Raw genomic sequence first — 27,977 nt, forward strand, 5'->3', positions numbered from 1 at the left:
AGTCAGAGGCCGGTCTAGGGATCAGGTAAAGTCCAGCATCCTCCTCATCCAGTCGACATTCCAGGCCCTGGGCTTGCTAATAATTGTACAGAAGTCTACCCTCACTCCACTACAGAGGATAGAGTTTATTGTAGTGGTGCTTGATTCTACCCAGGCCAGACCTTTCCTCCCAGATAGTCAGTTTCAGACAATCACATTCCTGATAGTACACCTCAAGGGCCACCCAATTACAACAGCCCTGGACTATCTGATGCTTTTGGGCCACATGGCTTTATGTACGTATGTAGTGCAGCATGCAAGACTATACCACTGATTCTTTCAGACATGACTGGCCTTGGTGTACTCACCAAACTGCCACCATCTGGACTCTGATCTCACAATACCTTCCCCGGTCCTCACCTCCCTCAACTAGTGGCTGGACCCGCTGGTGGTTTGTGTGGGCATTCCCCTTTCAGGGCCCCAACCATTGATATCCCTGATCTCAGACGCATCAGTGCTAGGCTGGGGAGCTCACCTGGCTCCCCTCAGGACTGAAGGCCTTTGGTCTCTGGAAGAGCTCTCACTAAAAAGTCAGAGAGCTTAGGGCAGTTCACCTGGCCTATCAGACATTCCTGCCTCACATTATGGGGAAGAGCTTGTTGGTTCTTACAGACAACACTGCAGCCATGTTCTATATCAACAGGCAGGGAGGAGCTTGCTCTCCCCCCCCCCCCATGTCGAGAAGCAGTTCAGCTATGTGAATGCTGCATGGCTCACTCAATCCACCTCGAGGCTTCTCACCTTTCAGGAATGCAGAACAAGTGGGCAAATCACTGAAGCAGGTCTTTCTCCAGTCATACAAGTGGTCCCTTCACCTGGACGTTGCAAGAGACTTTTTCCAGCAGTCGGGGACTCCCTGGGTAGGTCTGTTTGCAACCAGGCACAGCAGGAAGTGTCACCAGTTCTGCTCCCTACGAGGTCTCAGCCTGGGATTGCTCACGGATGTCTTCCTACTCCTGTGGACAGGTCACCTATATTACGCTTTCCCTCCTATCCCACTCATGCACAAGTTTCTGCTCAAGATCAGCTGGGACTGGGCATGGGTCATTCTAATATCTCCAGCTTGGCCACATCAGCATTGGTTAGCCACACTGCTAGGATTCTCCATGGTGACTATGATCCTGTTTTCTCTACATCTGGACCTGATCTCTCAGCATCATGGTCATCTGCTCCACGCGACAGCCTGGAATAAATGCCATGGCTAAATCCCAGAGAGCTGGCTTGCTCGGAGCAGGTTTGTTAGGTCCTATTGTTACTGTGATTCTAAAAACCAAAAGCTCTTGGTAACTATTACTCTTGATGAGGTAGTGGCAGGAAATAAATCACTGAAGACAACAGCCATCTGACCGATAGGTGGCTGGCACAAACAGTATAATACAAGAGTTCTTTCACTTAAAGCTGTGCTTTATTTTAGTCTCAAGCACTTACACACATTCGCAACAGGTTAGTAAGACACCCCCAAAATCAATAATTACTGAAGTCTGGAGGGCTCGTTGAGTGGTACAATGACAGCTGTCCAATTGGTCAGTTTTTCAGCTGCTGTTGGGGACCCTAAGCTGTGTCCATGAAGTGTCTCTGAAGAGTTCATCTCCCCCATATTTTCACTCATTATTTATTTGGGTTAGTGTAACAATAACATGTCAATAAAAAAAATCTTAAGCAAACAATTTCAGAGTTTAAGGAAGAGGTTTCCTCAAACCATTAATTAGACAGATGTGTATTTGCAGAATCCATATGTCTTGAGGACCCTGACAAATGCATCCCAAAGGGCAGATATAGATAAGTTTCCTGTTTTTCTAAAACACATACCTCAGCAATTTCAACAGAGATCTTATCAGAAAGGACACAGGGCCCTTTCCCCTCCTGGCTTCTTGCTAGATATGGTAAAGCCTGCTAAGACCTGCTGATTTAGCTGCTTTTGGCAATAAGCGTGACAATCAATATTCCAGTTATTGATAGTGGTCCAGGCATTTTGCTGGTCCGCTAAAATCTCCCTGTACACTAGTAGGTAGCAGGAAGCCATCCACCAGGGCTACTTAACTTTCAAAGTGGAAGCAGTTCTCCATCTGGGCTTCCCAACACAGAGTCTCGCCCATGCAGTCATCACTTCAAGACATTCTCGAGTTCTTGTTACACCTGAAACAGGAAGGTTTAGCGATCGCCTCAATCAAGGTTCACCTTGCAGTAATATCTGTTTTCTCAAGGGCCTAGAAAGACTGTATCCCCAAGTGCAAGAACTTGTCCCTCCATGGGACCTAAACCCGATCTTATCAACATATGAGTCCCTGATTTGAACCTTTGGCAATGTGACCCTTGTTATACCTTTCATGGAAGGTGGCTTTCTTAGTGGCCATTGCTTCTGCTAGAATGGTCTCAGAGATCTGCACCCACACATCAGAACCTCCGTACACAGTTTTCTTTAAGGACAAGGTGCAGCTACACCTCACCCTAGTTTCCTCCCAAAGGCGGTTTCCCAGTTTCATAGCAATCAGACAACCTTCCTACCCGTTTTCTGTCTGAGACCACATGCAAATAGAGAATTACAGCAGCTTCACTCATTGGATGTTAGACATGCCCCAGCATTCTACATAGAAAGTACCAAACCATTCCATAGATCCACCCAATTGTTCATCGCGATAGCTGACAGGATGAGGTCTTCTCATCTCTGGTCAGAAAATTTAGTCTTGGATTACATTGTGCATTTGCACGTGTTATGAGCAGATGGTGTTCCACCACCTGCTGACCTGACTGCCCACTCCACGGGAGCACAAGCATCAGCAACTGCATTCTTTGCTCACATCCCTATTCAGGACATTTGCAGAGCAGCAACTTGGTCATCAGTGCATATGTTCTCTTTTTAGTACGCCAACAGTCTAGGGATGATGCCAGATTCGTTTGAGCTGTTTTGCAGTCAGCGTGTCCATGAGCTCCAATCCCACATTCTGTGCAACTGCTTGGGAGTCACCTACAGTGGAATGGACATGTACAAACACTCGAAGAAGAAAAAACGGTTACTAACCTTCCTTCCTGTTGTTCTTTGAAGTGTGTTGCACATGTCCATTCCATGACCCACCCCCCTCTATGTCAGAGTTGCCCGGAAAGAAGAAACTGGTGGTGCAGGGTCACTGGGCCCTTTATACTGGCACTATGAGCATAAGCACCAAAGGGCGCCCAAGCTGCCCTGATGGGTAGCATCGAGGGGGAAATTTCCATCGACTGTGCTTGGGGCACACACACACCTACGGTGGAGTGGACATGTGCAGTACATCTCGAAAAACAGTAACGAAAAGATTAGTAGCTTTTTTTTTTAACTCTTTCTGGTACCTGTTCTGAGATTGAGGCCAGGGGAAGATCCTCAGCTGCATCTTCTGTAAAAGAAGAGTATGCTGTATTATGTTTAAACTCTTCAGAATTCTCTGTTTTGATCAGCTGACTACTCCAACTCTTGAGTTATGCACTAAGGGAATTTGAACTAGTTAAAAATATAGAGATTACTTTTCTGTGGCATAAATGAAATAGTAGCAGGTGGAAAACTGTCTTTGGGAAATTTGGTCACGGATTCCAGTGAGAACTGAACTGCAGGTGACAGTGTGTCTCATTTTGGATAAGGTTTTAGTGTTCCTATCTTACCTTCGTTGGTGATAGCTATACCATGTTTGCTGTAAGAATAATTTAAAAATATGTAGATTGTGTGTGTGCATGAAGTTAATTAAGTTGGGAATTGAATTTTAGTCTAAATGCAAGATGTTCTGCGACCTAAACTCTAGTAGACCAAGAAGTCAACATATCCTGGTGTTTACTACACTGGAAAAATCATACTGATGAAGTATATAGGGAAAGTGTGATGTAGTACATTCATTTGAATGCATTGATTTTAGGCTTCCTGTTATCATAAATTTGAATCCTGATTGAACTGAAATCTTCAGAATGACTTGAGTGTGGAGTAGAAATCATTCTCAGCACTTTTTAAGTTACTGAAAGATTACGTTAGCAGTTCTTAGGGAAAGTAGTTGGTATATAGTGTGATTTTCAAAAACTGAATAGGGAACATCACAATTCTTTTTGATACTCATTTTATTATCACTGAAGTAATGGTTCAGTGACTGCTACTGAAGAATTGAGTGCCTCCCTTCTCTTTTAAAAAAAAAAATCAGGGGAGAAATAAATATCAACTTACAGAATGGGAGGACCTATAATTTATGTGAGGTGTTGACATTTATGCTTGTAACTATGTCCTTTCGAAAAGAAATCCCAAGTGGGGGTTTTACAGGCAGTTCTTATTTATTTAAATATCATTTTTGCACCATCTATTAGGACATGCAGGTAGAAAATGTACTCCTTTATTCAATATTGTTCTATTCTTCATGTCACTTCTATAAGATAAACCATTTGGAATTCTTTGTCAATTTCAGAAATTTTTACCACAATTTTGACAGAGGACCAAAGCTGTTCTATTTTTTTAAGTATGCTTTTTTGTCTGTATTATTGTACTTAGGGTGGTGCGGAAGGGTGTATGTGTGCCTGTACACATACATACGTATATACTATATGTATATATATAAAAAACCTGTGCTACCATGAAAGATCCTTCAGTCTCTCACTCCAGTGAACTTCAGTTGATAGTACCCTAGAGACAAACTGAATTTAGACTGACAAGAGCCCTTTATCTAATTGCACAGATATATTATATCACTGATTTTTAAGCAAAGTTTCTCATTGATCACAGTGGGGAGATCTACTTAAAAACTGATGGTATGATTTTGGGCTTTGAGAAAGTCCCTGTGGGTAGGCAAATCAGTCTGGAAACACTCAGTATAGACTGATGAAGAAACGTTCATTTATATTTTAAATTGTAGTTATAAAATGTAACTAGACTGCTTCACTGTATGTGTTTTAATTGGAATTAGAATAAGTAATAAAATAAATGATTATTCCTACAGTGGACTGTTTTAAAAGCATAGAGTACCTCTCACAAGTTGCTTGTCTTTGAATTACAGACGCATGCCAAGTCTACTGGAGTATTTAAGTTACAACTGTAATTTCATGGGTATCCTGGCAGGCCCATTATGCTCTTATAAAGACTATATTACTTTCATTGAAGGCAGATCATACCAACTGACACAGTCTGATGCAAATGGGAAAGAAGATGTAAAATATGAACAAACAGATCCCTCACCAAATGTAAGAACTATGATTTTTTGCAGTGCTGCTATATATATATATAGTCATTGCATGAAAAGCTTGGTTTGCATTATTCATTTACAGGCATAACTTCTCAGATATATCTGGAGTTTATTCAATGGAACAGTTCTCTCTTTAAAAAAAAAAAAAAAAAGTCTTTTTTCCTGAAAGGTAGGTGTTCTGCATAGATTCCCACTGTTGGGTCTTCTGAACAAAAGAAAATAATCTTGGAGCTGTCTAATAAGCTTATATGGTAAAATACCACCTTCAGATGAAGCAGTTCATGTGCACTTCCTTACAAGCATATTAGTCTGTATGAAATGCTTCTGAAAATGAGCTGGAAATAATGAGAAAAACTGCATGCATTTTGTCCATGGAAATTGAATGGAATATTTTATAATCTACTTCAAAGTCTCTTAATTTTTTTTGTTAGCTTCTTTCTGTATTTCAGGCTAAAACTGCACATTTACATGTAACAAGCCTCTCTGATCAACTCTTTCTTAGGGGAGAGAGAGCTTTAACATGTTTATAGGAACTTTTTCCAGTCTTAATTTTTTTTCATTTCTTTATTCAAATGAAGGACAAGTAAACAGATTGTTTGTTGTACAGACGCAATACCAGTGACATACTTGTAATCATTATCATACCACACTGCACCCAGAATCCATGCACATTAGGGTATGCTAATTTTATTTGCTCCCTTATCAGAGTGGAGGTCCAGACACATATGAATGAAACGCCTGTTGATCATCTGTTGCAAAAGATGCACATATGATTTGAATTAAAACCAATGACTACTGACATTTTGTACATTACCCTTTTTAAAAACTGATCCGTTTCACATTAAGGATGCTAAACATATTTTTCCATCCTCCTACACATGAATTGGTCTGACTATATATATGTACACATTTGAATTTTAGTCCAAGATACAGTTATCACCTCAAACAGATAACAGACTTAAGTTATTGTGAAAGAACTGGAGATCTCCAAATATATTGCCTCCCCAAATCCACCTCCAACTTACCTTTTCCCTGCTTAACTTTGAATCTTATTTTTGAGCAGGTAGTTGGGAAGTGAGGGTGAGGCCTGTGTGCTTGCCTGATGTAGATATGCTTGTGCATATGCCTCAAAGTGGTACTAAACTTTACCACATAAACTTGCTAGTACGCTCTCAAGCATCTGAAGGTCACAAGGCCAATATATGTGTGAATCTATAAAGGAGTCCACCCTCAAAATACTCTAGCTGCAGGTAAGCAATTTCCCTTAAATTGTGTTGCTCATACAGTGCTTGATTTTTTTATTTATTTTTACTTTTTTGTAATTTATGCTGCATTAGCTTTTTGACATTAAGATTAAGATAAACTGTCTGTGCTCCTGATACTTCATGTCCCAACTGGTGTTAGACAAATTTGGCTGCATTTTATAGCACCAGTGAGTATTGCGTGCTTTTGAAAAAAATGTGGATTATATATTTGTTTACTGCATTTGCTGTATCAATTACAACCTTGATTGTTTTGTTATGACTCATGTTCCAATCCTGTTATATTACTAAAACACTTAGCTAAAGATATTTTCTTAGATTCTCATATTAATTTTATTTTTTAAAGAAAAACAAATTAGGTAACTCATCAAAATAAGAAACTTAATGAGGATCAGCAAATGTTAATATCTTAGATGAAAGAATCTTTCAGCTAAATTTACTATAAGCTTCTTTTCATGTCAAATTTTATTTCTATAACATCAAATATTCATGCCAATCTCCTCCTGTACACTTGTGTTAAGTGCATGACATGAATCTAGTCTAGTATTTTACTGTGTTAATTGCATGTTAACTGAATCTAGTCAACATTTTTAAATGATTTATTTCATATCTCCCTCCTGTTATGCCTTTTTACAAGCTATCATTTGTTGGTGCTCAAAGTGGTGTCAACAGTCAGAAATTAATATCTATCTTCGTAAGTTTACTTTTATTATAGCTATTAGTTATCCTTAAAATACAGGATTCCTGTGGAAAACAGTCCCCCTGCTTTGGCTTTTTCTTAGACTGACTATTTTTAGATGTTGAAGCTCTTGCTAATTGCCTGTAGTTTTTAACTAACTGATTGTTTAGTAATCTCACATGTAGTAAGCTTTGTTATAATTCATTAGTTTACTGAATGAATTTTTGTTTGTGTATCACTCAAGAAGATTTAAACACGAATCCATTCCAATAGAAGTCTAAAAGTTTGCCTGGAAGTTTTAATTGCTTAAGGCCTGATCCAAAACTCAGTGAAGTCAGCAAGATTCTTCCTATAGACATCAGTGGGCTTTGGATCAAGCCCTAGGTGCTGAAAGGATAACAAGATTGCCCAACAGAATTTTTTTGTCAGGCTTGGTGATCTCATTTTTCCAAATTCATAATGAAATAGAATTGTGAGATCCCACTTGGTTGGTCTTGTTACTTAATATGACAGTTATCAGTCGGGTACTGGAGCCGTAAAGACCATAGCAAACTGAAACTTTGTGGAGATCAGGGCCAAGGACTACAAAATTGACTTGAATGACTGAACATCTTTCAAGTATGATATTGATACTTATGTAATGTTATGTCACCATGAAGCTATGGCAGTGTCTGACCAGCAAATACGGTCTCTTAAACTGCTTTGTATTTGGGTAACGAATAGATCAGATAAATGTTTTTAGATAAGGGTATTTCTGGTTTATGCTGAAAAAAGCAGCTTTCCTGTTATATAGAGACTTTTTAAAGTGGAAGGTTTGACAAACATTTGTAAATGGCAGAAGCTAATAGCAACATCTCATCAGCCCTCCTCTAAATCAGAATTATAAGTTTTAGAAAGGACTTTACTTGTTATATGCTTTGACAGGCTACCTGGATAACATGAACTGGTTATTCTGATACTCTTAAGTGAAGTCACATTTTTCAAAAGCACACTTATATAGGAAATTGAGTTGCAGCTTTTGTGATCTTGGGTGAGGGTCAATATTCTTCTCACACAAACTAATTCAAAATCTATATGCTATGAGTTAACCTCAGATTCTGTTAGAGGCAGGGACTGTCTGCTCCTGTGTTTATAAAGTGCTAGAATAATGGGTCACTGAACCTCACTGGGGATCTCTGGGGTTTACTGTCATACAAATAATACATAAGAACAATAATGAAACAGTATTATTAACATAAAAATCAACATAATAAGCAAAAACATAATAAAATTATGACAAGTTGTCTTCTTACTGAGACATTTATCCTAAAACGTACAGTGTAAATAAATATTTACATAAATATACAGTGTAATAAAATATTTAAACAGAATAATTTTTGGACACATTATTTTCTCACAATTGTAGACCAAAATCACCAGCTTCCTAGTTTTATGGTTTGGATTTTAAGAAGTGAACTTAGTTCCAGCAAAACTCCCAATGTTATCTACATTTCACATTAGACAGCATCTACTACATAGCAGTCACATCTTAAAATAGGAACTTTTGTTTTCCTTGAAGGAGTCACTATACTTCTTCTATGACAAGGATTCCCCACTCATCCAGAAGAAAAAAAGTTAAAATTCTCCATAGAGAAACCAAGTATTGCTTAGAGTAAGAAAGACAGAGTCCAGCCTATAAGAGAGAAAAATATTCATTTGATTTGAGAAGTAAGATTACTTAGCTCAGAAGGATGTTGAAGCTTAATTAATGTTGTGAGAGCACTTTGAGATCTTGAATGAAAAACACTATACAAATGTAAAGGATTAATATTGTTACCAATTCATAAATTATAGCTACTGTCTCTTACAGTAAAGAGTGAATGCCCGTTTTTCAATTATAGATTGGATTTTCAACGTTAAGTGATCACAACTGTCCATAAATTTGTGTGAGTACAAATGCCTTGGATTTGTGCCCATGTATTTGCACTAACTGTGTGCACATGCAAATAAATGGTTTGTGTGTAGAGATTAGGTATTTGTTTATGTAAATTACACATGTACCAACATTTGTGAGTAACTTGTGGAAATCCAGCCCTTTGTTTACATCCCCAGAGAACAAGGGATTAATGCTGTTCAGCTTTTCCCTTCCCTTGAACAGGAACTCAGGGGAAGGACTAGAAGAGTGGCTGAATGGGAGACAATGGGAAGAATACTTTTGGGAAATTAAGGCTCCTCACCGAGAAGTCTCAGGATGGAGTTGAACATTAAAAAGGTTTTTTTCCTGCTTACTTTCTGATAATTATTTTACTTTCGTGATAAACACCAACCCTTGAGGAAGAAACCTTGCTGACTCCAACTGCTTTTCTGCTGAATTATCCAAGCAGTTTATTTAATTCTGTTGAATCATTTCATTATCTTGCTTTAAAACCTCTTTTGAGACAATTCTCTCACACAGTTCTGTGATATGTAAAAGTCACTAACCACACCCCCTCAGTGCTCCCTCTGCTTACCATCTCCCTCACCACCAGAAAGCGCAAGAGCTCATGTGAAACACTTAATGTTTATGCAGATATGCCAATATCTTCAGTAATCTAATCTTAAATCTTTGACAACATGAAGGATGTAAGAGTCACTTAGAGGAAAGGGGTCACATGGCAGTTTTGCAGGTTTGGGTACTTAACATTTTTTTAAGGATTATAAATTTGAAATATTGAAAGTCTGAAGTATTTAACCGGTATTCTTGGCCACTGTTCTACATAGGTTTTTATACTACCTTCATTACCATGGTATCTGAGCTTACCTTCCAGTAGCACATTAAGCAACATAACTAATTTCTGACACGTTTGTTCTTTCATCCTCTCCCCAGAAGGAGGTGTATGCGTGCAGTGGAATGTATTGTTTTGGTAGGGTTTATTATTATTATTATTATTATTATATAAACATACCTGTTGCTATGTGTTTTTGTTAAAGAAAACAAGGTGGCTTGTAGTTGGAGTGAAAGGTAGTGAGGTTTGTGAAGTTCCTTAATTCCTGGGGGAGTTCATAACACAGTCTTGGACAGTCCTGGAGAAGGTTTTGTCTCCCACATAGACAAGCTTTACTTTTATTGTTGAGAGTTCCATCGCTCCACAGGAGCAAAGTTGTCAACCATGGTCTTTGACCTGGTGGTTATGTGGCCTTTTAGGTATCCTGGACCCAAGCCATGGAGCGTTTTGAAGATAAGGACCGAGACCTTGAAATTGATTCTAAATTCAGTGGGAAGCCAGTGTAGAGAGTGGAGGACAGATATGATTTGTTCACAAATATTTGAGTAGCCTGTTTTGCACTGCAACATTTTGTAGTTGTTGGAGTTTTCTGAGTGCTGGCGGTTTCAGGCCCTAGTATGTAGCACTGCTGTAGGCCAGCCAAAAAGTGAAGAAGGCATCAATAACTGAGGCTCAGTCTTTGTTCACCAGGATGGGAAGGAGACTCCTAGCCAACCAGTGCTTAGAGTCAGTGAGGAGTCCAAGCGTACTCCTAGACTACAGACTGAATTGACCAATGGTGGGTGGATGTGAACATTCTGCCAAAGGACACAGCATCATGGCTGAAAATTCTTCAAAATACTTTCCTTTCTGCCCACCATCACCTCAGCTTTCCTTTGGCCAACTGTTCTTCATTCATGAGCTGGTCTCATTCAAGCACGGCCATCTTGGTTGTAGTGGTGCAATCACATGTGGTGAAGGGAAGGTAGAGTGGTGTGTCATCTGCATATTAGTGACACTGGAGTCCATGTTGTCTGACCAGTTCAGCTAGTGGTTGCATATAGATCTTGGAAAGGACCAGAGAGAGAATTGATCCTTGTAGAACTCTACAGATGAGGGGGTCTAGTAATGGAGGTGCAGTTTCCTGTCACTACTTGTTGGATATGCCTGTAGGAAGAACCCAAATAATTTTAGTGCATCACCTTGGATCCCTGCCACCTGTCAGATGATACAGCCATATCTCATGGTCAAAAATATGAAGCACTGCTTCCGTCTGTTGACAGGAGGAGATATCCATCAGTGCCACTAAAGCAATTTCATTTTCATGTCCTGGCCTGAATCCAGAATGCATCATGTCTAGAATGTTAGCTTCAGTTATATCTGCTTGTAGTTAGACTTTTGCTAGCTATGAGCTTGTAAGGAATCAGAACTTTGACACTGGTTGGGAATTGGGTAGGACTGAAGTATCCATGATGGGTTTCTTCAGTGTTGGTCAGGTTTCTGCTTGTTTGAAAGAGGAAGAGAAGATTCCTTCTCTGAATGATGCACTGACCTCATGGCAGAGGAGACTTTAAGGAGGGTTTTGCAGAGGTTTGCAGATGTTTACAGGGAGCTCATCCCATGTATTAGGAGCAGCATAGGAAGGAGCATGAAAGTACTTATTTGAAAACGTAGTAAATGCGTGAAGGCCAGCTGGCAAGAACAGGAGCAGCAGTCAGCATCTCAGTAGTGTATAAGATATGAATAGGTAGGGCTAGGCCATGAAGGACCTTAAAAGCAAAGATTAGTAGTGTATTTAATATGCTAAAGAAGAGGTGGGCAAACTACGGCCCGCGGGCCACATCCAGCCCATGGGACCATCCTGCCTGGCCCTTGAGCTCCTGGCCGGGGAGGCTAGCCCTCGGCCCCTCCCTCGCAGCCTCAGGTTGCCATGCCATCAGCGCTCTGGGCGGCATGTCTGGCTCCTGCTGGGCGGCACAGTGGTGCAGCTGCTAGTCCTGTCACTCTGAGTGACATGGTAAGGGGGCGTGGAGCGGGGGGTTGGATAAGGGGCAGGGGTCCCAGGGGGCAGTCAGGGAGCAGGGGGCGGTTGGATGGGGTGGCGGTTCTGGGGGGGTGGTCAGGGGATGGGAACGGGGGGGGGGGGTTGAATAGGCATGGGAGTCCCCAGGGGCCTGTCCGGCAGCGGGGGTGTAGATAGGGGTCAGAGCAGTCAGGGGACACGGAGCTGGGGGGGTTGGATGGGGGTAGGGTCCCGGGGGGGGGGGGGCGGTCAGGGGACAAGGAGCAAGGGGGGTTGGATGGGTCGGGGGTTCTGAGGTAGGCAGTCAGGGGGCAGGGGCCAGGCTGTTTGGGGAGGCACAGCCTTCCCTACCGGGCCCTGCATACACAGTTTCCTAACCCCGATGTGGCCCTCAGGACAAAATGTTTGCTCACCCCTGTGCTAAAGGGTGGAGAACACAGAGAGGGTGATGTGGTAAAAACAACAAGCCAGGAAAATACTTGCAGCAGCATTTTGAATGGATATGTATGGGACAAAATGGGATGTGTCAAAGCCAGAGAGTAGGATGCAGTAGTTGAGATGAGTGCTTGGGAGAAGAGATCTAGCTATGTGGTCAGAAAGGAAAGGCTAGATCTTAGAGATATTAGTTAAGAAATACAGAATTCATACATGACCTGGATATGAGGCTCTAGAAGAGACCAAAATGAATAGAATACCCAGATTACATGCCTGAGTGACAGGCAGGGTTGGGGTGATATCCATGGGGTCTGAGAGGGAGGGAGTGGTGACTGTTTTGGAGTGGGAGGAAAGATTAAGAGCTCTGTTCTGCTCATGTTGAACGTAACAATGACATACCCTAAAATCTCTCTTTCTGAGATTTCCCTGTGTATGTCCACCCTGCCCATGTTACAGCGCGGCCGTGGCCGCGTCACAGCACTGCTGCAACAGCATTGACAGTTTAGATACGCTTCATCATGTGGGGGAGACTCTCCCCCACATAAAAAACCCCACCCTGAATGAGCGGTGGTAGGTTTATCAGCGGGAGTGCAGCTCCTGGCAATTAAGCACTGTCTGCACTGGTGCTTTTCAGCGCTAAAACTTTTGTTGCTCATGGGTGTGTTTTTTTCACACCCGTGAACGACAGAAGTTTTAGCACTGAAAGTGACAGTGTAGACACAGCCTTAGTCTGGGCAGAAGGAGATAGGTCCAGAGTAGAGAGAGAGAGATATAAGCATAGAGTTGATAGTTGAAATGTTTGCAGATGAGACTGCCTAGAGATGAAGTGCAGATGGACAAGAAGAGGAGGGGCAAGAATGGAGAAATATGGAACCTCCTAGAAAGTTGGAGGGTGGATGAAAGGGATCCTTCTAGCGAAAGGAGAGATTAGAGGAGAGAGTAGGAGGATGAGCAGAAAAGGACAGGATCCGGGAAGACAACATTTCATGAAGAGCCTGGTCAACTGTGTCAAAGACAGACGACAACTTGAGGAGGAAGAGGGTGGAGCACCTATTCGTCTTTAAGTGGCTGCACACATGTATTCCATTCAGAGATGTCTATGCCCAGTGTGCCAGAGCCAGAGAGTTTTCTGAAGCTGCACATTTGGGGGCAGCGCACATCCCCTGCACCTCCTTGTGGCCCCTCCTGAAAGTTATATAAAGGCACTGCCACCTTGTTCCCCTTCAGTTTCTTCTCTCACCACCCATGGCCTGAATCAGAGCTCCCCGGTAGTTTACCTTAGTCTTTTTTTTAAATGTGCAATCAGCATGTTCAGCTCTCCTCTTTTCCTGTGAATAACTAGTTAGCAGTTAGTACCCAGTAGTTAGGCTTCTTTTATTGTTTTAATATTTTTTTAATTAGTTAATAATTAGTTTTTGGTGCGAGGCACTGTTGGCATGCAGCGGTCACTGGGCTTTAAGTACTACCCATCATATGAAGTGTTTATTCCAGTAGTAACACCCACCCACTCACATGCCGCCTTTTGTGACTCGACAAGGGGCACATTAAAAAGAGAGGTGAAGTATCTGCCATTCTTTCAAGAAAAGAATGCAGATTTCCAGGGATCTGCACCTCAAGCAATACCTCCTGGAACAGGCTATGAGACCCACCTCAGCTCCAGGGCATTTGACTGAATGCTTTGCCTTCTGCAAACACTAGGCCAGAGGGACTGCAGTGGTGTCATGCCAGACCCCTGGTTTCACACTCTTCTCAGAGAAAAAAGGGGTTGGGCTTCCTCGGCAGGGCTTCCTCAAAGGAGGACCCATTAAACAGACCAAAGAAGCATTCTTTTTTTTTCAAAGGACTCAGAACTTCACCAGCACTCCTTAAGTACTCATGGTAGAGGTGGGCCATTGACCTGTGTCTCCCAGTACTACAGAGGGAAGATACTGGTACCATGCTGTTGACTCCGGTACCATCTGTGAGACAGCTATTGAGTCCAGTACCAACAGACACTGTTTCAGCACCAGCATTATGAGTACTGATGACCTCACCAGCTTATGAGGCTGCAAAGGCCATTGCATTGGTGGCGCCTCCTGCTCTTCCCGTCCTGTCCCAATCTTTGGCTCAGATACAGAGACTGAGAGTTGTACCAGAGTCAGTACCTGCTAAGCAATACAATAAAGTCTTGATCCTGGCACCTATGCACACCAGTTGGAACTGGTATGATCTTCTGCCTCTGCACCTGTGGCCTCAGTACCATGATACTGAGATGGTAGTCAGAATGGCCACTGACCATAGCTTACCCTTTGTCACTGACTACAAAAATATTTCCTGGTATCAAGTCTCAATGCAATATCCTCCACTTCTTGGAGCACATTTGTGGTACGACTACCATGCCAGCATTGGTTCTGATACTGACCTCTTCACAATGGACTACAGATAAATCAGATCACCTAAGGCCTCATCAGGATTGACATACTCGATGCCTATTGATCATTATTCAGGTGGCTCCTCATAGTTGGGTTCAGAGTATCCACCATTGACATCCCTACCGAGGCACGGTTGGTCTAGCAAGTCTTCTACACCACTCCCAGAAGGAGAGCATTGTTACAGGGAACAGGACCATTCATATAGCTGGTCCCCAATGTCTTGATCACTGGTCCACTCAAAAGGGACTATTTGCTATGCACCTTCCAAAGCCAGAACTGATTCAGGATGAATCAGAGGAGCTGGTTCTGCCACAAGTGATCTGTCATCTTCCTTGCCTCCTGACTCAGTGACCCCGGATGACTCCTCTCCAGTTCTGGAGGATTTTAAATCTTATTGGATCTGCTGAGGAGAATGGCTGCGGCTTTGGGTATGCAGGTTGAGCTTGTGCAAGAGAATACTCACAAGGTTTTGGACATTCTCCAGGCGGTGGCCCCTGGACTGGTAGCCCGTCCTATTAATGAGGCTCTTTTAGAACCTGCAAAGACCTTATGTCACACACCAGCCTCCTTAGCTCTTGCAGCTAAGTGCATAGACAAATGATACCATGTCCCAGTGCAAGGCTTCAAGTGTTTTTATTCCCATACTGCCCCAAATTCCGATGTGGTCCCTGCTGCCAATGAGAGATCACATGATAGAATCATAGACATGTAGTGCCAGAAGGGACTTTGAGAGGTTATCAAGTGCAGCCCTCTGTGCTGAGGCAGGACCAAGTAAACCTAGACCATCCCTTCCAGGTGTTTTGTTCAAGCCTTTCATAGAAACCTCCAATTATGGGGATTCCACAACCTCCCTTGGAAGCCTGATCCAGGGCTTAATTACCCTTATAGTTAAAAAGCTTCCCTAATATCTAATCTTAATGTCCCTTGCTGCAGTTTGTCCTACTTTCAGTGGACATGGAGAACAATTGATCCATGTCCTCTTTATAGCAGACCTTAAGGTACTTGAAGATTGTCATCAGGTCCTCCTTTAGTCTTCCTTTCTCAAGACTAAACATGGTTTTAACCTTCCCTCATAGGTCTGGTTTTCTAAACGTTTTATAATTTTTGTTGCCCTCCTCTGGACTCTCTCCAGTTTGTCCACTTTTTTCCTAAAGTTTGGAGCCTAGAACTGGACACAGCTGTACAGCTGAGTTCTCATAGTGCCAAGTAGAGTGGGACAGTTACCTCCCTTGTCTTACATACGATACTCCTGTTAATACGCTCCAGAATGATGATAGTTTTTTTTGCAACTGCATCACATTGTTAACTCATATTCAATTTGTGATCCACTATAACCCCCAGATCTTTTTCAGCATTTCTACCACCAGCCCAGTTAGTCCCCATTTTGTAGATGAGCATTTGATTTTTCCTTCCTAAGTACTTTACACTTATCTTTATTTTTCATCTTGTTGATTTCATAGCAATTTCTCCAATTTGTCAAGGTCATTTTAAATTCTAATCCTGCCTCCAACCTCCAGCTTGGTGTCTTCTGCAAATTTTATAAAAACACACTGCTCCATTATCCAAGTCATTAATGAAAATATTGACTTGTAGTGGATCCATGACTGACCCCCTGAGGAATCCCACTAAATGCACGCTCCCATTTTGATAGTGAACCATTAATAACTACTCTTTTAGTACAGTCTTTCAACCAGTTGTACATCCACCTTATAGTAATTTCATTTAGACCATATTTCCCTATTTTTCTTATGAGAATGTCATGTAGGATTGTATCAAAAACCTTACTAAAAATCAAGATATATCATGTCTGCTGCTACCTCCTGTCCATTAGTAACCCTGTCAAAAAAGGAAATTAGGTTGGTTTGGCATGATTTGTTTTTGATAAATCCTTTGGCTATTCCTTATGACCCTATTATCCTCTCGTTGCTTACAAACTGATTAGTTAATAATTTGGGGAGGGGAGATTCAAATCATCTCCCAAAGAAAAAGAGTCCAAGAGACTTGATTTGTTAGGAAGTGGAACATATTTTTCTCCCTTTCTCCTGGTGCATAGCTTACCAACAGGCGCTGTTAACTAAATATGATTTTGTATATCTGAATTTACTGACAAGCTGCTGGAAGATGCTTGGGAAGAATTTAGGACTTCTTCCTGGTAGACGACCACTTGGTGGCCACTCCAGTGTGCGCTTGAAGTGGCAGATACTTCTTGGGTGATAGCCTCTGCAATAACAATGAGGAGTGCTTCCTGGTTACAGAACTCTGATATAACCTTTGACAGCCAGCAAGTCTTAGATGATCTCCCTTTTGATGGACAGTTTTTGTTTTCGTACAAAACTGATGAGACTTTGCATTCATTTAAAGGCTCCATTTGTTGGGGGCATATTTTTCAGCCCCCAAAGGTGTCAGTATAGGGCTCTGCAACAGTGCTCCCAGCAATATTGTAGACAACCTGGATATCCACAAAGGCAACAAGACTTTGAGGAGGAAGCAGAAATCACAGAGAAGGATTCCTCCAACTCCAACTAAAATCAGCCAGCCTGTCTTCACTCAGCGGTGCAGAAGCAGCACATTTGGCTTCCTCCTCGAGGACAGTGATACAGTCACCGGTGATCATTCTGCTATTTCTTCCCCATTTTGGCAGAGATTGTCCCACTTCCTGAGTGCTTAGGAAGCCATAATGATGGCCAAATGGGTCCTGAGCACTGTGAGAATGGGCTATTCTATCCAATTCCTCTCCATCCACTTCTTCTTCTTCACCACCTACCCCATTCCTTTTCAGGGATCCATCTTACAAGGCAATGCTCCTTCAAGAAGTTCAGACTCTGTTCCCACAAGGGAACATAGAAGAAGTCCCCCTTCAACATCAGGAAAGGGGTTTTATTCACAGTACTTTGATCACCAGGTCCAAGGCGGGTCTGAGACTCATATTCCATCTTCAAAATCTCTACAAGTATCTCAAATATATAAGATTTCATATACTTTTCCTAGCATCCATCCTTCCCTCACTAGATTACAATTGTTGTGCTGCCCTTGATCTCTAGGACAGCTACTTCCATGTGGCAGTATTGCCAAGTCACAAGAAGTTTCTGAGATTCATAGCGGCAGCCCAACATTATCAATGTACAGTGCTTCCTTGTACCTGTTGTCATCCCCATGAGTATTCACCAAGTGCATGGCAGCAATAATGGTGGCCTACCTGAGGATGTGAAGGATTCACATCTTCCCTTCCGTAGATGATTGGTTAGTGGGAGGCAGATCTGAGCATCGGGTTCTCTGACACGTCCAGTTTATAGTTTGTCTCTTCAGTCGTCTGGGACTCATGCTGAACAAGGGAAACTCCATGTTATTCCTGACACAGAAAACATTGTTTTTCATAAATTCATAGATTTTACGGCCAGAAGGGACAATTGTGATCATTTAATATGACCTCCTTTATAACACAGGCCATAGAACTTCCCCAAAATAATTCCTAGAGCATATCTTTAAAAAAGAAAAAAATCCACTCTTGATTTTAAAAATTGCCAGTGGTGATGATGAATCCACCAGGACCCGTAATCAGTTGTTCCAGTGGTTAATTACGATCCAATGGCTGGAAGTAGAAGTTAACTAAATTCAGTTTGGAAATAAGACATAGATTTTTAACAGTGAGATTAATTAAGTTTGGAAATAAGGCATAGATTTTTAACAGTGAGATTAATTTCTTGTAAAGGTAAAGGTCTACAAATTGTATCTAATAAGATTTTTTTGTCTTTCGAACATTGTTGGGTGTTATCAATAGTTTCCATTATATTCTCCATTGCACTAGTTCGTTCCATCTCCTGGAAGCAGCATTACTTGTGGATTATTGGATGTGATGAATTCTTCATCAGGCCTCTTAATACACTTTAATTAGGCCAGCGAAATAAAGCTTGCTAAAATCTTGATCTCTGAAGTGCTGCCTGTTGACGTGTGAAATATCAGGATTATAGCGATCTTTCACTCTGCACATCACACAAGAAGGTACACAACAACTTGAACAGAGGGCACAGGAGAGAACAGCATGGTTGAATGGGAAGAAGGAGAGACAGTATTATCTAAGTTGGGAAAACAATATTAATCATTTCATTACAGTATTTTCTGAAGTATTTTCATTCATGGTGGTGGTGAAGTTACCTTGTTATCTTAGATCTTTATATGTATAATTACACAATATTTGAAACAGGACATTGTCTCTGAAAGTACTGGAAAATATTGGAAGTATGGTGGAGAGAACAAGGAACTAGCTACCTCTTACCTGTTCTAACACTTTTTTTGCCCAAATCAGGCCACATTGAATTATTTTCCTGGCAAGTTTAATATTAATAGAATTATAACGGTAAATATATCTGTATTTTAGTCTCAATTATACTATTGAGAGAAACGGAGAATTTTGAATACAAGTAGAGCCTAAATGACTGCAGCTCTATCAATGATTAACTTGTGCATGGACACTTCAGGTGCTTCTTTAGTATCTGAAAGATACTTCAGCAACTTACACATCATATGGGACCTTTTGTCCTTGGAAAATAGAGCAGACTATGTATTTAAAACAGCAAATGTTGTATGTTACTCATTATGTACACGGGTGCTGAAAGTCACTGAACCCAACTGTAAACCCTGTATATGATAGAGATCACTTCAAGTCAGGGGGTGCTGCTGCACCCCCAGCAGCCCTAGTTTCAGCACCTATACTTATGTGCATTTTATAATGGAACCCGATCTACTTTTTAAAAAAATAGCAAGAGCAAAAGGACTGGGCTTCGAGGGATACTGGGTCAAAATCTGTATGTCCTTGGGTGAGTTACTTGACCACCTTCTGCCTTGGTCATTCTAGCTGGAAAACAAGGCCTCATAAAACCGGAGGGAAGGATTCCATTGTAAATCCCAGTTATATACATTTAGAAATTGTTATAATTTCAACATTTCAAATCTTGTATATAATACTGTGAAACATCCTCAGCAGAGGTACTTAATATATTGACTTAGACAACATTTTACATCTTCTTTCTAAGAATTACTGAAAAGGAACTGAAAACAAGGAGATACTAGTACTTATAGGTTTGAATAAACTCCAACTGATGTTTGAGTGGTATGTCATTAAAAGTGGAGAAGGGGACTCTTTGCCCTTGTCTGTCTGTGGGTTCTGTGAAGAAGATGCACTAACCTCAAATGACCTATAGTATATTGATTATCTTGATGACGACATCTTAATTTTTTATCTGTGTAGATAATTCTTGATACCATTATGAAAAGCAGTATGAACAGTGTTTCCATTTATTCAAGGGATTTTTCAAGGTTCTTAATTGCTGTCAGACTTTGATTTAACAATTCTTACTTTAAGATGGCATGGTCATTGCATAATCCAGGCAGGAATATTTCCTTTTCCTCTTATCCTTTTAGCTTGTAAAAGTCTTTAAAAATTTAAATGTCATAGCATGTGTTTATTGGGAAGTGACATACATTTGTACACCTATTTAGGGAAGATCATGAATTTTGTTTCAGGAAGCTTAATAAAAAAAGATGAAACTCACAAACTCTCCTCCATTGCACTTTTCAGATAGCTGTGACACAGAAACTTTTAATCTGTGGGCTCTCCTTATTATTTCATATGACTGTCACAAAAACTTTACCTGTGGAATACAACATTGATGATAACTTCAGAGCTACAGTATCTTTGCCTATGAGGATTATCTACCTGTATGTGTCTCTAATGGCTGCCAGACCCAAATACTATTTTGCATGGACTTTAGGTAAGCAACTAAAAATGTGTGTACTTTTCTTTACAGTTAAAAGTACTGTATGTTGGATATGAATTTAAAAGAGAGAGTGCCCTCTTGGGGTCTTATAAGTAATTTTAGAACTGAGACTTTAGGCAAGGGACAATGAATGAATGGGTTTATTTTATAGTTGCCCATTAACATAAACTTAAGGATAGAAGTGTATTTTGCAAACTAGATTCCAGGGCCTGATGAATAGATACCTCAATAAAACATGTATTTGATATCTTTTAAAGAGAAATGGTATTTTTATCCCTTTAAAATTGCCTTAAAACTAGTTTAATTACATAGTGCATTTTAATTTAAGACTTCTATACTTTACTTTTCACACCCATTTATATCCATTTATAAACCTCTTCCTTGCAGTCAGTTAAAAAAAATTCTATTTAGAGTAGCCCAGCTGCAAGAACAAGCTGCATAACTCAACATGGATATATTGTAGTGTATAGGAATATGATCAGCAATAACTGCAACGTAAAGTGCAGTTGTCATAAATATAAAGGGAAGGGTAACCTCCTTTCTGTATACAGTGCTATAAAATCCCTCCTGGCCAGAGCAAAACCCTTTCACCTGCAAAGGGTTAAGAAGCTAAGATAACCTCGCTGGCACCTGACCAAAATGACCAATGAGGAGACAAGATACTTTCAAAGCTGGAGGGGTGAAAACAAAGGGTTTGTCTGTCAGTGTGATGCTTTTGCTGGGAACAGATCAGGAAGGCAGTCTCAGAACTTCTGTTAGTAAGTAATCTAGCTAGGAATGCGTTAGATTTCCTTTTGTTTAATGGCTGGTAAAATAGCTGTGCTGGATGGAATGTATATGCCTGTTTTTGTGTCTTTTTGTAACTTAAGGTTTTGCCAAGAGGGATTCTCTATGTTTTGAATCTGATTATCCTGTAAGGTATTTACCATTCTGATTTTACAGAGGTGATTCTTTTACTTTTTCTTTAATTAAAATTCTTCTTTTAAGAAGCTGATTGATTTTTCATTGTTCTTAAGATCCAAGGGTTTGGGTCTGTGTTCACCTATGCAAATTGGTGAGGATTTTTATCAAGCCTTCCCCTGGAAAGGGGGTGTAGAGCTTGGGGGCAAAGACATCTCCAAATGGTCTCTTTCCCTGTTCTTTAACACACTTGGTGGTGGCAGCATACGGTTCAAGGATAAGGCAAAGTTTGTACCTTGGGGAAGTTTTTAACCTAAGCTGGTAGGAATAAGTTGAGGGGGTCTTTCATGCAGGTCCCCACATCTGTACCCTAGAGTTCAGAGTGGGGAAGGAACCTTGACAGCAGTTGTTTCCTATATTGATGGTAAACGTTTCACCTTGTTTTTTAGTAAAAACTTTAATGACCTGCTAAAAGCAGAATACATATATATTGCCCTTGTTTGAGGCACTAAATGGATGTTGTATTTTAAACAATATTTTTCCTTTCCAAGTCATATAGGGAAAAAATATTCAACTTCCAGAAGTTTGTGCCATGGAAATGTTTATTATATTTTTGATTATATATTATATATTTTGTTTGTTATATATTTGTTGCATAACTCTGCATGAAAACTGAAGGGAAACCAATGCAGTAAAGAGTTTTGTAGAATAGCATGACTCACTTTCAGCTGCTAGTTTAATTCCTGTTCAGTGAATGAAGTATTTTCAGCCTGTCTGGGTACAGAATAATTCTAGGTTTTGTTGAAGAATGACATACTTCGGAATATTGTGCCTAAAAACACCAGTATTATCATCTGTCAAGGATGGAAGCCAGCTGAAAAGTGCCTAAACTCGCACTGTTGGAGTATCTCCTCAGAGAGGGTTCTGTCTGTACTACTTTTGCTAGCAGAGTTGAACCAGCATGGCTTTGATAAAATATGGAAGGCCATAAACTTTATTGGATCAGTGCTTCATTTAGTTCTTGCCCTCTTTTGCTGCTGCTTTATTGTAACTGCTCTAAGGGCCTGAGCAGAATGCATGATGACACGGGTGTTTTGCTGAATGCAATGCTTTGGGGTTTTTAATCTATTTTTATTCCTTCCAAATGCTAAAGCTCTTTTACAAATATGTTAAAATGAATCCTGATGTATATGCTATCAGCACTGTTTCCTCCTTTAGTTAGGAAGTTGTTATGGAATTGGTGTTACTTTCTGGTATTTCTAACTTGACCCTAAAAAAGTGTGGCAAGCTGATATTTCTTATGCATGGCCTCAAATAGAGTAGCAGGTGTTCTCCTTATTTACAAAAAAGAATTAATAAATGTTCATTGGTGGTGCAATAGAATGAGAAATTAGGTTATTTTTAAAATATCATAAATTTTGTCTTGTGGGCCAGTAGAGGTCAGAAAAATCTTTTAGATAAGCGGTGTCAGACTTCCTTGACAGCTGAATAACTGAGTGAAATGTAAAAACAATGAGGATTCCTTGTGGCACCTTAGAGACTAACAAATTTATTTGGGCATAAGCTTTCATGCGCTAGAACCCACTTCATCAGATGCATGAAGTGGAAAATATAGGAGCAGGTATAAATACATGAAAAGATGGAAGTTGCCTTACCAAGTGTGAGGTCAGTCTAACGATTCAATTAATAGTAGGATACCAAGGGAGGAAAATTAGCCTCTCCCTGGTGGAGGAAATGTGTTGTGCAAATGATGGCAATAGATATAAAAAGGGAAACTTTTAATATGTGGCCTCTGAGAAAAAAGGAAAAAAATTTATCCCACAGACTTGCCTGACACCATGGGTATGGATTAGTGAGCAAAGGAAGTTAAGTTGCCTTAGAGCAGCTGTTAGGAAAAGGGGAATAAAAAGGTTAAGGATTTCAGGCATATTCCACTATCATGTAAAGTACACTTACTTTAGCCCAGCAGTATACATCCATTGTTCTGTCTTCTACATTTGTATTTCCTATTGCAACTTAAATATATTGTTTTTATTTGTATAATATTTGTTTTATTCTAGACTCCTACTGAACTAACACAAGTTAAAGGCAATTTTTCAAAGAAGAAAGGAAGGTTATTCCGCTGTAACTAATCTTCTTTTCCTTTACCTTGTCCTGTCAATCGGGTCGGCGGTTCTTGTTCTTCATCTCTAAGCATTCTTGTCAAATGTGCCATCCAAGATGACGCCAACCTCCTTCGTGTCTTCTTTCAGCATTTAGGTCTTCGGCTCGTGATTGCTAGTTCTTGTACTCTCTGGCCAATGTATCTCACATCTTGCCAGATCATGTGACCCGGCCATCTCAGCCTGTACTCCCTCAGCTTTTCCATAATGGAGGCTGCCTGTATCATAGCTCATACCATTTAATTGCATAGCTTAGCAGCTGTTGTCTTACTCAGTGTCCAATTGAGCATTCTTGTTTTGGCAGTATGAAGTAGTGTTCTTCTCTCTTCCTCATTGACCAGTGTTCCAACCTATGTATCATGGCTGGCCTAATCATGATCTTCTACACTTTGCTCTTTAGTGTACTTAGCACATATAATCCCCATCAACTCCCTACATTTACACCACCCACTCTGCATGCAGCTTCTAACATCTGCATCCACATTCTCATTATGGCTCAACACTGAACTGAGGTTCAGAGTTTAACTTTATACCATCTAACTTTATTGATTTCTCATTGTTCCTCTCAATTAAACTTTATATGTAGTCTGTCTTTTGTAAGCCATTTTCTTCTATTGTAGCCCTCCATTGTTCTAGGTCCCTTTCCAGTTTGTATTAATCTTCATCGCACAACATGTCAGCAAAAACCATGCTCCATGGAGCCTCTCTCCTAGTCTATTATAATCGGAACTAGGAATGGGCTTACGGCTGATCCTTGATGTAGACATATCCCCACAGTGAATGATTCACTGTAGCCACTGCTGCTACTCACTACGGTTGTGCTACTCTCATACATATCCATGATAGTTTTAACATATGTTTCTTGCAGATTGCATGACCACAGGCATCACCATAACAGTTCTCTAGGAACTCTGTCATAAGCCTTTTCTGAATCCACAAACACTAAGTGCAATCCCTTGCATTTCTCTCTGTACTTCTGTAATATTTGGGCTGAAAACACTGTGTCCTGTGTTGACCTTCCTTGCATAAACCTGAATTGGTTGTTGCTTATTTGATGTTCCAGCTCCTCCCGAAGTCTTTTCTCGATAATTCTTACCAGCCATTTCAAAGTGTGACTCATTAATTTGATGGGTTGCTAAGTGCTACTTTCTTGCACATCTCCTTTACACTTAAAGATAGGAAACAATATTGGCCTTTTTCCAGTGCAGAAAAATAAGTTGAAAAAGTTCATCACTGTCACCATTCCCTCAATTGGTATGTTGGCCGATCCCACTGCCTTACTGGTTTTGTAACCTTGAACCCTATCTGAGCCTCCACCATGACAAAAGGTCTTGTGAGGTTGTTTCTTGCACATACTTCCTTCAGTGGTTTCTTCACATTGTCTTCACTGAGAAGCTTCTCATAAAACAGCTGCCACCTCCTAGTGATATCACTGTCTTCCACCAGTACTCTTCCATTTTCATCTTTGACACACTTTACAGTTCCCAAGTTCTGTGCTTCTATGCCTATTCTTGGCTAATTTATACATTCCTTTTCCCCCTTCCTTCATCAGTAGTACTGCTTACAAGTCTTTAAATATCCGACCCTTAGTTTCTGCAACTGCTCTTTGTGTTGTTATCTTTACAAGCTTGCATTCCTTATAACTTTCTACCACTTTTACTTTCTGCCGTTGCTTAAACCTTTCTTTCTCACTGCCTTTGGCACATTGTTGGATCATCACCATGTCTCATTGCCATGACATTTCCCTCTTTTCATTTGACCACACATTTGCACATTTTCTATAATATGTTTTGATATTTTCTCCCAAACTTCACTGGTATCAGTGTGGTCGATTTGGTCATTGTCCAACCTCCAAGGATCTCATCCTTAATCTCAGACTAAAACTTCCCTATCTGTGAGCCTCCACTGCTTTATCCTTTGTTTCACAACTTGTCTTTTGTCCCCCACTGGCCTTTTCAATCAGAAGTTCATGACAAGCAATCTATGTTGCCCTCAATCTGTTCTCCCAGGATCACTTTACAGTCTCATGTTTTTCTGTCACTTCCTCTTGTCAGGAAGCAATCAATCTGGGGCTGGTGGCACCACTCTTGTACATAATTAAGTGCTTCTCCTTTTTACAAAGTATATATTGGTATCAATCAGGCCATGGGCTCTGGTTAACTCTAAGTTACCCTCACCAGTTTCATTTCTGGTTACAAACTGTGACAATTATTGTACCTATCCCTGTGTTCTCCCACACGTCTGTTGTGATCTGCTCCCATGATCAAGCACTCAGCTTGTGGTATTTCACCTATCACTTGGTCCAGCACTATGTGGAATTCCTCCTTCTCCTCAATCATACAACCAACCTGCACATATATTCACATACAACATTAAATATTCTCTACTCAGTGCTATTCTAAATTCCATCAGCTGGTCACTCTTCCTTTGGATGTCCATACCTTATCCTGTAATATTTCTGCTGTGATTATTACTACTCCATTTCTCCTTGCTGCTGAACAGTGATACATTATCTTGTAGCCCTCCCCTGATGGTCATGGATATTAATCCCTTTCATTTTTTCTCTTGTATACAGGCAATATGCACTCTCCTTCTTTTCAACATCTCAGTTATTTCTCTTGATTTCCCAGGCACTGTTCCTGTATTCAGGGAAGCCAAACATAGTCTCACTATAGTCTCACTTCTTTAGCCACATGTGCCCAGAATGTGGTAGCCTTTCCCCATTTTCCACAGGCATCAGGCAAAGCGGTTGTGAGTCACTTACAGGGGTGTAAGTGTTTTGCTAGCATGATACTGGTATACTCCCTGAAGACCAAGGCCCATAGAGCATGTGTGATAGGCACAACGTTTACAAACTGGCTTTCAGGACTGACATTTTTGGTTTGAAATCAGCATCTCTTCTTGGAGGTGGACTGCATATCACAGCAAATGAGTCCCATCTGCCTGGAGCAATTTTGTTATAAGGTAACAGATGCCTGCCTTTCATGCCCCCACTTTCAGTGAAAAACACCTGCACCATGACAAGGCAAATGGTAAGAATTTAGCTGTCAGAGGCTATATATTACATTTGCTGCATAAAGCATTTTCTAGGCAGCGAGAGCTCATCCTCAAATCCACCGCAGCCACGCCAGTTCTATTAGAGTACTTGGATTATATTGCCTCTTCAGAGCCACTTTTGCTTCCCCTACTTTTTCTTCAGGGGCCCCTGAATCATCAGAAAGGAACTGTGGGCTGTCCTGATATCAGGACTTGTACTATTAGAAGAAATTTTGAGTACACATTGGAAATCATGTCTTTCTCAATAGTTCATTTTTCCCCATTGATTTTTACAGGCACATATTTAGAGCATCAGACTTTGGTATGCTATGCTATCTGAAACATCATGGAGTGAGACATTTTTATTTTTATGTTTACACATTCAGCTTGTGTATCCCTCACAAAGTGAAGGAAGGCATCTGAACACTGGGACACTTTCTCAAACCACTGCAACCAGTGGATATGCCCGTGCTTTCTAATCTTAAATTGAGTTCAGTTTATATTCAAAATAGAACTGATCGAATTCCAATTTTTCTCTTCTCTTTGGGTGGTAGTTAATACCATGCATCACAGTGAGCTTGAATGGGTTCCTCTGTCAGTTTGATCAAACAGGCATATTGGAAGGCAAAGATACCCTCTCCCAAGTAGAAAGAAAGGACCCTATAGAAATAAATGGACTGATAGGAGAAGATGCCTACATTGTGAAACTGATGGTATATTATATTCTTGTTTGCTTTTCTTTTTTTATAAAAAATTATTTTAAGATTGAAAATAACTTGGTTTGCAAACATACATCCTTAATTGTCTTATTCTTTTCTCTTGATAGTTAAGGGCCTAATCCAGTGACTCTAGGTGCTTCTAAACATTTAAAAATACAGTCAAAAAGTACATTAATACAACAGATCATGTGTACAGAGTACTTGTCATAGGATGAACAATATTTATAATGTAGGCAATTTATAATTACTTACGTCAATTGTTTTCTCTTGTTTCATTGCAGCAGATGCAATTAATAATGCAGCAGGGTTTGGTTTTAGAGGATATGACAAAAATGGAGCATCACGCTGGGATTTAATATCAAATCTGAGAATCCAGCATATAGAGGTTTGTTTATGGCTTTTTCAAATAAAATTGTCCTCATGTAGAAAATTTTAAAGGCATTAAATTGTCTTACACTTTTTCTATTCTCAGGATTGCAAAGGTGTGACAAATCAGAGGTGACAATCAGTGTCTAGGGGAAGGAGTGACAAATCACATACATTTTGGATATCTTCTGCAAGCCAACTAGCTTGTGGAATTTTTTTGTAATTATGAGTACTCTAAATGTAGAGTTACAAATGAAGGAATAAA

The 27,977-nt window shown here is 40.5% G+C and overlaps 1 protein-coding gene across 7 annotated transcripts in view; it reads left to right on the forward strand.

Annotated features, from left to right (window-relative positions):
• Positions 1 to 27,977, forward strand: part of MBOAT2 (membrane bound glycerophospholipid O-acyltransferase 2) — a 217,663-nt gene that overhangs the window by 170,072 nt on the left and 19,614 nt on the right. For all 7 annotated transcript variants that reach the window (XR_012157926.1, XM_073336059.1, XM_073336062.1 and 4 more), the window contains 3 exons: positions 5,037 to 5,220; positions 20,331 to 20,523; positions 27,628 to 27,731. Coding sequence is in view for 6 of the 7 variants with exons in the window: in XM_073336059.1 (XP_073192160.1) it covers positions 5,037 to 5,220; positions 20,331 to 20,523; positions 27,628 to 27,731 (481 nt within the window). In the remaining variant the exon portion in view is untranslated. The remainder of the gene's footprint in view (positions 1 to 5,036; positions 5,221 to 20,330; positions 20,524 to 27,627; positions 27,732 to 27,977) is intronic.

Source organism: Lepidochelys kempii, chromosome 3 (assembly GCF_965140285.1).
Source record: "Lepidochelys kempii isolate rLepKem1 chromosome 3, rLepKem1.hap1, whole genome shotgun sequence".
Lineage (NCBI taxonomy): Eukaryota > Metazoa > Chordata > Testudines > Cheloniidae > Lepidochelys > Lepidochelys kempii.